Genomic DNA, 14,803 nt, shown 5'->3' with positions numbered 1-14,803 from the left:
CGGCTGCCCCGGCCCGGCCCTGCCGCAGCGATCGCTCCCGCCGGTGGCGGCGGGCGGGCGCCATGGCGGTGTGCGGGGTGCCGTGCCTGGCCTGGTGCCTCCGCCGAGTCGGGGCCAGCTGTGACTGGCTCCTGCTGGAGGCCGGCACGCAGGTGAGCCGCGCCGGGCTCCGGCCCCTCGGAGCGGGCGGGTGGGCAGGGCTCTCGGAGCGCAGTTTGGGGCGCTCTCGTTGTTTGTTACAGCGCTTCCCAGGAGGGAGAAGCGCCGCCTCGTCCCGCTTAGGGAGCAGCCGCCGTTCGGGGCCCTTCGGAGGGGCCGCCCTCCCGAGCGGGCCCCGTTCAGCCCCGCAACGCCCGAGGGCGCGCAGGGCGGGCCCAGGCGCTGCAGTCTTCGCCTATTTTTATCTTTAAATTCTTACGTCGTGTTTAGTTAGAGTTGTTCGTGTGACGGTAACGTAAGTGAGGACGAAGGGAGTCCGTGGCCTAGTTAACAAGGTGATGCTTTGGCGAGGTTAACAACATTCAGGTGTAAACGAGGTCACGTTCAAATTATTTTGGTTATGTTTTGGTGCGGTACAGGAGTAGCTGTTTTCTTAGCAATAGTGTTTTTTAATTGAAAAATGGGCCCTGGTGCTCTTCTCTAAAACCCAGCAGGCAAAGATGTGTGGTGAGGTTGGGACAGTGTAAAAGGATTGCTGTTCTGCTGGTCAAAATCAGACAGGTATTTAGGTGGTGCGGGTGATGCTGTGGCCAAGGCCTTGTGCTCACACACTGCGAAAGGCACCCATCCAAATGTATGCTTTTTTTACTCTTCCATCATGGATTTGAAGCCCTGAGATGTGCAGATCTCCTCAGTGAAGGACTTGGAGGTAACACAGCTTGCAGCCAGGGCGCTGATAATTGTGCAGAGAATCCAGTTTGGGATGTTACTGCTCTCATTGTCTGCACAGTGGTTGTTACATGCAGCAGGGAGGCTGATGGCGTTCTGGTGCTGTGCCAGGCCACAGAACACAAACTGCTTTTATTGGAGATTTAAATCATAATCATAGACTATCCTGAGTTGGTAGGGAACCACAAGAATCATTAGTCCAACTCCTTACTCTGCACAGGATAGCCCTAAGAATCACACCACGTGCCTGAGAGTGTTGTCCAGCACTCCTGGAACCCTGTCAGGCTTGGTGCTGTGACCACTTTGGTGCCAAAGGACACTGCTGAGGTGTGGGGATGTGCTGTGACTTGCCAGTACTGCTGTGAGCAGCCCTGAGCTCCAGCAGGAGAGTGATGACATCTTGGACCCCTGTGTGCTAAATGAATTTGATCAAGGGGGAGTTTCTTCTGGCCCTGCTTGTTCTCATATTGATGTGTGAGGTCTTGCAGATATGTGTGTGTCTGGGCCTTGAGGATGCCACCGCAGGGATAAATGCAAAGCTGTTTTTATGTTTGAATCCTCATGAAGAGGGGAGTGTTTATCCATTCGAGTCTCTGTACCTCTTACATATACACTCCATGCTGACAGAACACTATAGGAAACATTTAAGAAGTAGGCACTAATGGTGGTTAAGTTTGCTTTTGTCATCTTAGGTTGCTTCCTTGCCTTTGGTTATGACATGGGGGTCTGAGTTCTTACTCTGTACTCAAGGTGAGACCTGCAGTGCACAGATGAATTAAGAGGAGTGTGCAGAGGAGGCAGCAGAGGGAGGGAGAGCAGGGATGTGCTTTAAATGGCAATCTGAAATGAGATGGGATTTAGTAAGATACTGTGCAAGAGTACAATTAAATTATGTTCCATCTTCCAAAAGATACTATTAGAGTCTAATGCACTTATTTAGATCACTTTTACTACTGATTATGAGCTGCATGTAGCTTAGATTCTGAGCCATAAGATCAACGGTGTGATTTACAAAAGTATTGTGTATTTAGGGCAGTGTTGAGTATGCACTTTTTTTGATGGCAGTTTTCTGGGCTTTTTTTTCCCATATCTTTCCTGTTCACAAATGGTTGAACAGATGCAACTAGCAAAAGAGGGTAAGAAGTAATCTTGAGACCCACACACAATAGTGCTGGTTTGAATAAATGGTGTTTGGTTAGGTAATGACTGAGCTGGGACACAGATGGTTTGAGAGTGGCTTTGAGCAGCTTTGCTGCTGAGGAAGATTTCCACAAAACCAAGGCTGTAATATGGCTCAGAGAAATCAAAAATTCCTCAGTGGGAGAAAAAGATAATATGTCAAACTTTGTAAGCTTCCATTTTCTATCTACTCCTAAATTTAAATGAAAAAAAAAAAAGTATTATGCCAGACTTTTTGTAAATAACTATAAAACATTGATCTAGAGTTTTGCTGTACTTAAATTGAAATGACGTAAACTGAATTTATCATGTCATTACTGGTTGCAGTAACTAAACTACTTTATTTTTAGGTGACTATAGGCCGAGGAGTAGATACCACATACCAGCTGGTGTCGAAAACCTGTCCCTTGATGATCTCTCGTAAGCACTGTGTCTTCCAGCAGAATGCAGAAGGGCAGTGGACTGTCAGGGATAACAAGGTACAGAGGCCAATTGAAGACATTGTACTCTGAGATTCGTTGAATAGAATCCATTGTTTTGGATCTAGCAGTGTATGATATAGTATAAGTGTGATAAAAGGTCCATGGGAATGTGTCTTGCCTGTTGTACACTTCCAGCAGGAAACTTCAGTCTGCTGCAGTTGGGATGCAAAGTGTATTACTTTCTCTAGGTAGATCCAGCTCTTGCTTTAGGATTTTTCATACCAGTATGGCCTTGCCAAGGGCACTTTGCAGTCTGTGAACCTATTTGATGTTGCTTTCTTAGAAAATATCATATATGAATTTTGACATCAGATTTTATCCTTTCAAAAGGATAACATTCTTGTAGTGCTAAGGAAAAGGTAAAGTGCAACTCATTGTAGTGATATAATTGCTGTAATTATAATCAACAAGAATCTAGTGTTAGAAAAGCCACGCTTCCATGTTGTGTGCAAATGAGTTTCTCCTGAAAGTTCTTCTCAGCTGATTGGGATGAAATGTTGATGTCAGTGTCTTCACTTTGACTTCAGTAATCTGTTTTTTATATCATGATTTCTCCACTTTCTCATTTGGTCTGAAAACAGTAAAATGAATGATTTGCTTTAAAACAGCACTGGTAGAACAAAAATGTTCAACACATCATGCAGATTTGAAGGATGTTTGGATCAATAGCAGATTTGTCAGGAGGGAATGGAATGGCTGCTATTAAAATTACACTGCTCTTAAACAAAACCCTCTTATAGTACATGTATAAACTTGAAAACTTAATGTTACTACATGATAGGAAACATCTACCATAGATTAACTATTAACACTTCCTGACTGTTTTCACTGTTGACCAGTTGGTCAGCTTGTTTCATTGAATCTCATTGAGATACATGAGTTCCTAGTGTTTCTACAGTTCATCATGAGCACAGACCAGTTTTGCTGTTTTTGAAAACTATTTATTGAGCTAGTTCTGAAACCTTTTCTGTACTTTGAACATTATCTCTAGAATAACATTTTCCTTCTTCTTTATAGTCTCCTTGTTTTTATGGAAAATTTTGTTTTCTTCAAGGAGTATAACCAATGCTTCATTCTCTTACCTTTTTTTTTTCCCCTGGAATTTCAGGTAACATTAATTGTCAAGAATAATTACTGTAGTATTTTATGTTCCTGACAATGATCTATTGTACAGTCTTTTTATTAGTTATTCCTTATTTCTGAAACTTTTGTGGAGGTTTTGCCCTCAGAGTTCATTGTTTTCCTTCTGCACAAGCACATATATCAAAATGTTGTTCTTGGTGCTTTTACCCAAAATCTCTAATGCAAGAATAATGTGCAGTAAATAATACAGTGCAGTAACTGTAATAAATGCAACACTGAGCCAATAAACTGGATATTACAAGGTTTATTTAAAGAGGTAGCTTGTTCTGATTCAAGCACTGAAGAGGTTGGCTGTGTTTATTTACAGTTGCCAGAAATAACTTTCAGAGGACTCTAACCACATATTAAATTTTGGTGATTCTGTATTTATTGGCAGAGTCTAAATGGAGTCTGGCTTAACAAGCAGCGCCTGGATCCATCAAAAGTCTATACTGTTGCTGAAGGAGACCGTATCCAGTTGGGAGTGCCTTTGGAAAACAGAGAGACTGCTGAATATGAGTATGAAGTAATTAAAGACGAGTGGGAGAAAATTAAGCCCTTTTTAGCCCAAAGAAGTGACCTGGGGAAAGCTAAGACTTCACGAACTAAACGTAAATTTGGTTTGGAGGAATTGGAGACATCTGGATCAGAAGGCCCTTCAAGCTCCAGATGCAAAAGAGACAGAATGTCCTGTGACAATGAACCTTTAGATAAATCATGGGGACAGGCAGAAGAGGCCAGACGACTAACTGAGAAGATTGATGTCAAGCTGCCTTCTCCTGGACCCAGTGAGGGGGATAGTGGTCCAGTTCATGGTAGCCTTGTTCACTCCAAGAAAGCTGTGACTGTCCCCCAGAAGGACGAGAAATGCTCCAGTCTTGCTGAGTCATGGACTGGCTTGAAAATGCTGAGGAAATCTCTAGTAGATACAATGAAATTAAAGGTCAAAGTTCAGGAGAAGCAGACTGCAGTTCTAAATGTGAAGCAGAAGCGCAGGAAGTGTGATCAGAAGGAAATCCTGGTAATGGAACAGGAGCTGCAGGAGTTGCAGAACCAACTCTGCATGGAACAAGAGCATCAGCAGCAGCAGGTGGAAGAGCTGGAGAGGACGTTCTGCAAAGAGCAGCAAAAGCTAGAGGTATTATGGTGGTAATAATTTTGGCCTGTGTCTTCACTTTTATGGAATGCCTTGTATAAGACAGTGATCCAAAATAGCCCTTGAACTATACAGTAACATAAATAGTGTTGGTGTGAATTGCTCCTGCTAAAATTTTCATGGAAGTATTTAACTTAGCATGTAACACAGTGAATGTACCAAAAGAAAGTGCAGAGACAGAAGAGATTTGGCTGCATGGGGAATTCAGAGAAAGGCGCAAGATAAAACAACTTGTTTTTAAATTAAAAAATTAAAGTCTTGGCCTGTTCTCTTGTGCTTATAGAGAGGACAAGTTGAAAAGTAACCACTTTAAGTGTGAATTTCTCTTAGTTTATGGCTGAAGTAATGCCTGGTTTGCATGGCAAATGCACTGTCTTTACAGTCAATGAAATACTGCAGGCCTTAATTCCTGGAGGGAAGGAGATTCTTTTCCTACTTTCAAAAACCCCTAAAACCCTTCCTTGCAATCTGTAAGTACCTTTAAGCAGTAAGTATATATGATAAGGTTTTTTTTGTAACAGACCAAAATGTGTTTGAACTTGAGACTGTTCAAAATCTGGTTGAAAGAAAGTGAGGATTCATCTTGGAGTGAGTCTAATAATTTATTAGTTACTTCCTTAAAGTCTGCTGCTAAAGGCACGATACCAGTATCAGAAATACAGGAAGTTTGGAGTTGTGTCCTTAGAAACAATGGGATGTTTACCTGGAGCTTTAGGTATCTCTGACCAATTTGAATGTGCTCAAAGACAGTTGCAGCTTTTAAACTCATGCTGATCTCTTTACTTTTATGAATATGCTGGTGCCTCTTGAGCTAGAATGATGTGGAGGTATTCCAAATGTAAATGAACTGTAAATCCATTTTAACTCTTCACAGTAAATGATAGCTGTAATTTCTGTTGTACGCATGTAACCCTAGAGTGGAACATCTTGCCGTTTGTTGAAAATCTGTGTTGTTTCTTTAAGCATATCCTCTAAAGACAGTGGGCAGAATAATAATTCTGTCTCTTATGTTCAAGTCTTTTTTTTTTTTGTCCCACTTCTTAACCCATCCAGGGAGAAAAGTGTGAACAAGGGGAAGAGAATCTGAAGGAACAGCTGGCCCAGGTCCTACAAGAGGCAAGTGATTATGAGCCTAGGTTTGGTCTAATTGTGTAACTCAGATATTTGAATCTTTCCAAGTGCTGTGGCCTCAGGGTAGAAGACAAAGACTTTGCCTTAGGTGACTAAAACTTAACTGAAGTGAAAGAGTAACCTGGAAAGGAGAATGCAAAGTGTGGTGGCACTGGGAAGATCATAAAAAATTGACAGTGCATTCCAATTTTAAGTTGAGGATAAATTGCCTTAACACCTCAACTCTTATATGTTGCTCTTCTGGGAGGAGTATAGGAGAAATGAGTATGCTGAACCTTATGACTATGACCACATATCTTTAGTAGGATAGCTTATAATGGTACTCTTATAACTTCTGGAATGGTATTGTTACAGCATCGTGCTTTGATGGAAGAACTGAATCGTAATAAAAAGGATTTTGAGGAGATAATTCGAGCCAAGAATAAAGAACTGGAAGAAACCAAGGTAAGGAATACAGTAGTTTCACGAATACAAGCCGCACGGATTATAAGCCGCACCCCCGGTGCCTCGACAATGTTGCTGTCTTTGTCAATAGATAAGCCGCACCCCGAATATTAGCCGCACTTTCGTTCGTCGCGAGAATCCGTGCGCAGCTTTCACAAATTGGCCAATTAGTAACAGGATCGCGGCATAGCGGGCTTTACTGGCTCGGGGCGGGGCCAGGAAGGCTCGGCCCGCTCATGGTTGCCGACGGGGCCGGGTGGCCCAGCTCAGCGCCACGGCTCGGTGGGGCTGGCCGGGTGGTGCTGCCGCCGCCGCCGCCGGGCTCGCCGGCCCCCCTCTCCCGTCAGCACCGCCCCGCTGCCGCGTTCGCTCGCCCGGCTGGCAGGGCTGCTGCCGCCGGGCTCGCCGTCCGCCCCGCTGCCGCTTTCGCTCGCCCCGCGCCGCGCCTCGCGAGCGCCGCGCCCGCGCCGCGCCCGCCCCGCGCCGCGCCGCTTTCGCGAGCGGCGGCGCGCGGCGGCGCTTTCGCGAGCGGCGCCGCTTTCGCTTGCCCCGCCGGCAGGGCTGCCGCCGCCGCCACCAGGCTCGCCGGCCGCCCCCTCCCGTCTGCACCGCCGCCGCGTTTCCTCGCCCTGGCCGGCACTGCAGGCCCCCGCACCGCTGGGCTCCCCCACGCTGCTGGCCCCGATTCTGCTGGGCTTCCCCCGCTGCCAGGCAGCCCCACCCGCCGGCCTTCCTGCTTCTGCCATGCTCCCCTGCACTGCTAGCCCCAGTTCTCCCGGGCTCCCCCGCCATGCTGGCTCAGGCTCTGCCGCCCTCCCTGCCCCGCCCTGCTGGCTCAGGCTCAGCCGCCCGCCCCCCACACTGCTGGCCCCGCCTCTGCCAGGCTTTCCCACCTCAGCCGGGGCCGGCCGGGCTCCAGCTTGGCTTGGGGCTGCCGCGGGCTCTCACTTCCGTGTTGGCAGCTTTTAGAATTTTGTTAATAGATTAGCCGCCCCGGAATATTAGCCGCACTTCCGGGTTTCCACCAAAATTTTGGTCAAATTGGTGCGGCTTGTATTCGTGAAATTACTGTAAGTGCATTCTTAGTTGTATTCATAAAATGATATGCTGCAGCAAAGGAAATAGTTTATTTAACATTTGTCTTGCCTCTGCCTGGCCTCCTGTGGTGCAAAATTTCTGTGTTTTGAGTTGGCGGCTGACTCTGGTTTCCAGCACTCGAGGAGGAGGCACCTTGCCTTTTTCATAAATTAGTGCCAAACAGTTGTTACTAGATCTTTCTCGATCATAAAGACAGCCCAAAGCACTTGAACAGTGCATTGTGGAAATGAGCCCATTGCACCTTTTCCTTAAAAAACAAACAAACAAAAAATCAAACCAGAAATAACAGGAAAAAATTCACTGACCAACTAAGAGTGTTTGAAAAGTGAGGTTCTTCATATTCAGTTAAAGTGCATTCCATGAAAGCTGCATTGTGACAGCAGTTCTATAAGGGAGTGTAGGACTGAAGCAACATGGAATTTGAATAATGAATGAGATAAGCCACAGTTCTTCCAGCCCTTGACACAAAGTGAGGAGTGGAAAATAATTAAGGAGATTCTTTCCTGTGTCTTCCTTTTGGAAATGATCACATTATCCACCACTGACACTTTGCTTTGTTTTCTTTGTGTTATCTTTGGAAATTTGTTGTTTCAACTATAGCTTCAATTAGAAGAATTTTCCTGTTATTTTTAGAAGATAGAGCAGGTACCTAGCCTAATCAGCCTAATTTAAATCTTAACAAGCAAACCAAAAAATTTAGGTTGTTAAATGCAAGTAAATGTTTTAAACTTTATTGCTTCCTTTTTTTAATATTTAAGGTGTTTATTTTGTTGGGTGTTTCACTTTTTAGATCAGACAGCAAAATATATTTATGAAAGCCAAACTCTTGCCAGGAACAGGTTGAAAAAGATTCTGAAAAGATTCATCAGCTGGTAGTTCCTTTAGACTGAAGGGAATTTTGGTAATGGCTGCTGTTCTTTATTCCAAGTTTTCTATAGTGGGTGGGAATATTCTCAGTACTGCTGAGACTACATAGAGATTACAGATCTAGGTATGTGATAGATACCCACTACACTTGACATATAGAGATTTGCAGTATGATTTTCTTCCCCTGCACAAGCACTTCCTGCTAATTGAAAAAAACCTTGTTCTCTGTTGATACACAACCACATGTGCTTTTCCACTAGGAGGAGAAGGAAAAGGTGAGAGCCCAAAAAGAAGAGGTGTTGAATCAGATGAATGATGTGTTGGAGAATGAGTTGCAGTGCACAATATGTTCTGAGCACTTTATTGAGGTATGTTGAAATGGGTTTACCAGTTAAAAAGAGGCTTGACAAGCTTTCCATAGTTCTAGTGATGCAATATTTAAGCCCTTTTTTTACTTCACTTGTTTAACAGTCCCAACAGACCCACAGTGAGTTGTTACGGGAAAGAATTGATCCAGAAATGTATTCTGTATGTCCTAACTCTACTTTACTTGACAGCAAATTCAGCTTTAATGTCTCTATCTGCATAGACATGAGTGCTTAATCCTAAAATGCAAATAAGTTTGGAGCACTTGTGTAGGTTTTTGAACTGGTCCACTGAGTTGCTGCTGACAGCTGCTTGGGGAAGAATTATTTTGTAGTGGACCTTGCTTTAAGCTGACTAGAGTTGGTCTGTTTGAGGTTTACATATATGGAGACGTTAGTGAGGGAAGGGAGGTACAGTAAATACAGTGAAGTTGTGGTATGTTTATGTTATTTAGATAAACTAATTCCTGGAGAAATTGGTCTGTTTTAATTTGATTCTACAAGTAATAGGCTGTGCTTGTCATGTAGACTGTTATTTTTATTTGTGTTTTGCTAGAAGGTCAGTTTCATTACATTATTTTTTACTATGGGAAACCTGATGCGTTAGCCTTGTTATAATGGCTTAAGAGCTAGCTGAAATTTTAATTTCTGGTTTCTCAGTACAGTAAGATGCTGTTTTGCAGTACCTGAGTGTTTTCTATAATTTATCCTTTTCAAATTGGGGTAACTTGTAATAAAATGAATGAATTTTGTCAGTTTCTGACTTGCTATGACTTACAGTGACTCCATTAACTGACTTGTAAGCTGGCCTGACCTCTGGCATGGGGGAAATTATGTGTGACTCCTGTGAAGGCCCTAAAAACTTTGGGGTCTCCTGTCCCTTTCCCTATACAAAATATTCATCTAGTATTTCCCTGCATTCAGTGTGTTTTTGCTTGACAGTACCTGTGTGAGCATGCTGTGACCAGTATCCCTCTGCTGAATTCCACAGGCGGTCACTCTGAACTGTGCACACAGCTTCTGCTCCTACTGTATCAATGAGTGGACGAAGCGTAAAGTGGAGTGCCCTATCTGCAGGCAGGAGATTACATCAAAGACACGCTCTCTGGTGCTGGATAACTGCATTAACAGGATGGTAGAAAAACTGGATGTGGAAATGAAAGAGCATCGCCTGAGCCTTATCAGAGAGCGGAAAGGTGAGAGGTGGGTGGATGTGGCATGATGAGTACCATCTCTTATTCCATCTATTTTGTACAGCTTTCTTTGGCACCTATATACCAAGAAGATGCTCAGGGAATGCTTGCAGAAACACTGAAAAACAAATCATGAGATCTCTTGACTAACTAGCTTTACTGCACAGTAAAATAAAATTAGTACAAAGTTTGGAAAAAGACTTCAGTATGAATTCCATGGTCTGATGGGACAACTTAATTTAACCATGCTAAAGGTTATGCTCTTTCAAAGAGATCACTTAATAAAAGTAAAAATATATAAAATGGTCTTTGAAGATTTACCAGGCACTTTCAGTTAAACTGTGGAGTATGTAATTACAGAAACTCAGCAGTCCTGACAAGAAGCTCTGAATTCTTTTCTGTGTGTTAGATTTATGTTGGAAATCTCTGACAGAGGCACTGGTATATCATGTAAATGTATGGTTGAACTGACAGTTGCTCTGACATGTTTATTTCTGTGGAATTAAAGCCACAGTGGCTTACAGACATAACATCTTGCCTAGCTGTTGCTAAAACACTGTGCATGATGGAGATTGCTTTAGTAAAAAACCCAGTATGGGTTATTTGTAGTCTGCTTCCATCTAAATTTCTTTCTTGAGCACTTGACACTGGTATCTAGGTGCTGAAATGTAGATGTCTGTTCCTGCTACCCCTTAAATTTCTATTGCTGTGTTCTCTTAAGTAGTTGTCTTGTTTTCCCTTCATGGAGATGAATGCATAATCCTTAATTTTGCAATGTATCAAGCCTTTTACCAAAATAAAGGTGCTTTTGAAACCTTTCAGATGTGCCGTGGTGACATAGAATGACATCACTAAGCAGTGCTAGTTCAAGCCTGAAATTATAACCCATGTACCCCTTTCAGTGTGATTCCCTCAGGAAATGCTGCTTTGCTGAGAAGCTACAAGAATTGCTTTTACCTCTGCAGCCCTTGTGCAATGCATATATCTGCAGAGTGCCACAGCACTCTTGAATTGTCTCATCAGGTAGCTAATGGGCACTGGCTGAAATGCTGCCTTCATTGGAGCCCATTGTAGACTAAACCAGTGGTCTTCATCCTTGTTTGAACAAAAAGCAAATGAATTCATAGCCTACCTTCAGAAATAAGTACCAGTAGGAAATTATTTAAATTTACCATGACACACTTCAGCTGGAAGGTGAAATTATTTCTATGCCTCTTCTTGTGTAGTGATGGAAACATTTAAGACAACTGTTTGTCTATTTAAAATTAATTCCTAAGAAATAAACCTCTTGAAAGAAGAGTGATGTTGCAAATGGCACTTGGGAAGCTGTCACGGCTTTCCAAGCAACCTTTCTAAGTATCCTAGTAGCCCTGGCTCTTAGAAGGACAGTCTTAACAGATGAAGCTTTTGGTGAGACTGTGAATGTCCTGAATAATCACTACTTGCTTGAGAGTCCCTTACCAATTTTTTCTTTCCTTACCTAGCAAGACACTGAAATAGTTAGCAACTTCCATTGCCAGTTGTGTGCCTGTGAAGGGGTGGAGAATGTCTCCTCCTCATCTGTGTTACCTTAATGGGAAAAGACATACAGAACACTTACAAAAACAAGCAAACAAATAACTGCCATACCTTTGTTCTTTTATGCTGAAAACAAAAAAAAAGGCTGTGTCCTGCAGCTTGAAAGACCTATTGCAAACTGACAATGAGAAACTAAACTACAGTTTCAAAGACAATTAGTAATTTAGCACTTGTGGATACAGTGGTCACAACTAATTTTTGTATCTGTGTGTTTTTAATGCAGAGAAACAGAACGTGAAGGTGAAACCAGCCACAGACAATAACAACAGTGTCCCTGCTTCCACCTACTCCATCTTTACAATGAGCAGTTGTGACAGTGAGGACTCTGAGGAGGATTCCACTTACAATGAAAGCTACTATATTATCTGAACGTTGTTACTGCAGATAATTGCCACTGTGCTGCCTAGAACCAACCTCATGGTGTTTGGTTGACTGCTGCTGGAGGAGTGGACTGGGCACCTGGAAGGACCTGTGAAGAGGCTGGAGCTGTAAACTAGCAGCATTTGGAAGAAGGATCTTGTTTTCCAAATGAATGCACAGAAGCTTGATCTCTAAACCAAAACTGGATTTGTGAGAGAACTGCCTGCCATTATTCTTGCTAACTGACATACAAACCCTAAATTTCCATGTTAGCTTGTGACCTGCTCAGTGTAATGAAATAGTTTGTATTGCATCATTGCCCTTTCCTTAGTGAATTACACGTTTACATCAGCATCCCTTATTTCAGGCAGCAGAGGCAAAATGTCCCAAGCCATTTGAGAACTCGGCCATCCCCACCCACAGGCAGGAGATAGGTATATCAGGAAAAAGTGCCAATGTGGGTTTTCCTCTTGAATTTCATGGCAACTAAAGTAATCCCAGGCCTTTGCATTAAAAGTAATAAAGGGTGGGATATGGACACTGTTGGCTGCAAGAGCATTTTAAGCTAGCTGCTGGCCATCAGCTTGCTCTGTTTAGGTAGCCCATTTTCCATGAGATAGGGAGGGAGGAGATTAAATCTTCCAGAAGTCTTCAGGTACTGTTCTTCTCATGTAGTATCTTTGGTTTGTTCCCTCTTCATGCTTTTGCATAAAGGGTTTTAGAACTGGGAAGCAGCATATCCAGAAATTTTTAGCAATGACTTTAAAAACATAGCAGCAGCAAGAGAGGAACCGCTGCCTCTTCAGGTGCGCTGCTCTCCAAATTATTGAAATGTCCTGTTGGCAGGGTAGGAAAGCAGCATTTGTAGACAACCACAAGGTACAGAATGAAGCACTTTGTTTTATTGTCTACGAGACAACTGTTGAGCTGTAGGTTGTACTGCCCTCACAGCAAATCACTCATTCATAAGAGGCTGATCAAGTCTTGCCTCATCCTATTGTGTATTTGTCTATTGAGTTCCATTTTCTAGTGACTTACGCTTTTGACTTAGCTGTTACATGGAAAGGACTCTTACACTGTGAGAACAGGATGGGGAAACCCTTCTCATCTGTAATATTTCTTTGGCTGTTTGTATATAGTTTTGTTTATGCTTATTTTGTTTAAGAATGAAAGTATAAATCTACATGTGCATTAGTCTTTTTTGGTGCAGCCACTGAGATGAATGTCTTCTAGTTGTCTTTAGACTTTTTTTGAGAAAACAGACTATCTCATTAAATGACTTTGTGTCATGTTTTGATTGCTGTATGCAGTGTGACTACTTTAAAGTTATTTTAAAGACTTTTGTATTCAGGAACTGATCAAAGGCAACCTAATACTTCAAGAATGTGTCAACCCTAATGCTAATTTAATAGCTACAATCATACCTCTTACCTTCTTCCACCAAGAAAAATCCCATTAAAAAGGTGCATGAAGGACATCCTAAGGAAGTAGTGTATTCTGATTAATTTGGTCAGTAGGATTTAAACAGGGGAGGCCTGATCTGTGGGCCAGGCAGCTTCCTTAAAATTTTAGTGTAATGTTTCTTTTGTGAAGACGTTTAAAGAGAAGAATACAGAAGATGTAATATTCACTTTCTGTATGTGCTCTTGATAGTTTCTTTTGTGAATAGATGCTTTCTAGAAGAAAGTAAGAGAAGAGCATTCCTGAAAATGCTCATGAAATAGGCTGATGTGGAACAGGCATTTCCATGAAGAGGAGTAGAAGGAAAATACTCTTGATTGCGTAGGACTGCAAATTCTTCTACTCTGTATCTCTTCCACAGTGCTTTGCTTTTTTTCTCATTTCATTTTGCAAAATATATATTTATTTTATTATGGTGGTGTTTATGCATATTGCAGAGAAGTATAATGCTTCCCCTGGTAACAGAGTGGTAATTTTTGGTTTGATTTCTGAGTGTGTCATCTTTTCATTAGAACATGAAGAATGTAAGTGGTGTATTCCAAATTATTTTTGGTCCTACTTATAGGTGCACAGTGTGTAAACATCCACAGAGAGAGGTTAAGTTTGAATACTGTCTGCTTACAAAAACTTTTCACTGACAAAAGCAGACCTGTATATCTGCAGTCTGCTCTCTTTTGCTCTAAGGTCTGGATCCTTTCTTCTACTTGGTTCTACTTGGATGTGCCCTTGGAGATGTTATGCCCTGAACTGTTACTTGTAGTCATTGTTCAAGTTGTTCTTCCCATTCCAGGCAAGCATCCTGCTACAGAGCCTTAGAAACAACTGCCAAATTAAACTTTGCAGAACATGTAGCAGGCAATTCAATAATCCAGATGTGCTCCCTTTCTCCCAAAGTGAAGTGCAGGTTTTCTTTACCAAAGGTATGCTCTGACTAGTCAATGTTATACTTCCTTCTCCTCCTCCTGTCCTGCTGTAACTCAGCCTATTTAGACACAGTTTACAGCAACCACATAACCATGAGCTACACTTCCCAAGTAGGATCCTCCTGTCGTTTGATACTACAGTGCTTGCTTTGGTTTTGTGAGACTAAGCATTCAGGCCTGTGTGCTGAGCTGTGTCCAGGTTTGGAGCTTAATGCAAAGTACAAGACGGCTCCCAGGATCAGGTTGGAAAAGATCTCTGAGGTCATCGAGTCCGACCCGTGTCTGAACACCGCCGTGGGAACTGGACAATGGCACTGAGTGCCACATCCAGTCTTCCCTTGAGCACCTCCAGGGGTGGTGACTCCACCACTCCCCGGGCAGCACATTCCAGTGTCGAATCACCCTTTTTGTAGAGGAACTCCTCCAGCTGTGACCCTGCACCTCCCCTGGTGCAGCTGAGGCTGTGTCCTCTTGGCCTGGCACTGGTTTCGGTGGAGAAGAGGTCGATCCTGACCTGCTCCTTTCGGGAGTTGTAACGAGTGACAAGGTCTCCCCT

The 14,803-nt window shown here is 43.0% G+C and overlaps 1 protein-coding gene across 2 annotated transcripts; it reads left to right on the top strand.

Moving 5' to 3' along the window:
• The first annotated feature begins 31 nt into the window (after nucleotides 1–31).
• Nucleotides 32–13,160, top strand: RNF8 (ring finger protein 8). 2 transcript variants are annotated; one of them, XM_033056033.2, is made up of 8 exons: nucleotides 32–152; nucleotides 2,418–2,546; nucleotides 4,069–4,809; nucleotides 5,881–5,943; nucleotides 6,313–6,402; nucleotides 8,628–8,735; nucleotides 9,724–9,928; nucleotides 11,727–13,160. In XM_033056033.2, exons 1-8 carry the CDS (start codon nucleotides 63–65, stop codon nucleotides 11,870–11,872), a joined length of 1,572 nt encoding a protein of 523 aa, XP_032911924.1. In that variant the 5' UTR covers nucleotides 32–62; the 3' UTR covers nucleotides 11,873–13,160. The 2 variants fall into 2 exon arrangements, with proteins under 2 accessions (XP_032911924.1, XP_032911925.1); XM_033056034.2 differs by having other exon boundaries at nucleotides 9,724–9,935; nucleotides 11,727–11,856.
• Nucleotides 13,161–14,803: the final 1,643 nt, after the last annotated feature.

Source organism: Catharus ustulatus, chromosome 3, assembly GCF_009819885.2.
Source record: "Catharus ustulatus isolate bCatUst1 chromosome 3, bCatUst1.pri.v2, whole genome shotgun sequence".
NCBI lineage: Eukaryota > Metazoa > Chordata > Aves > Passeriformes > Turdidae > Catharus > Catharus ustulatus.
This window is presented reverse-complemented; position numbering and strand designations above follow the sequence as displayed.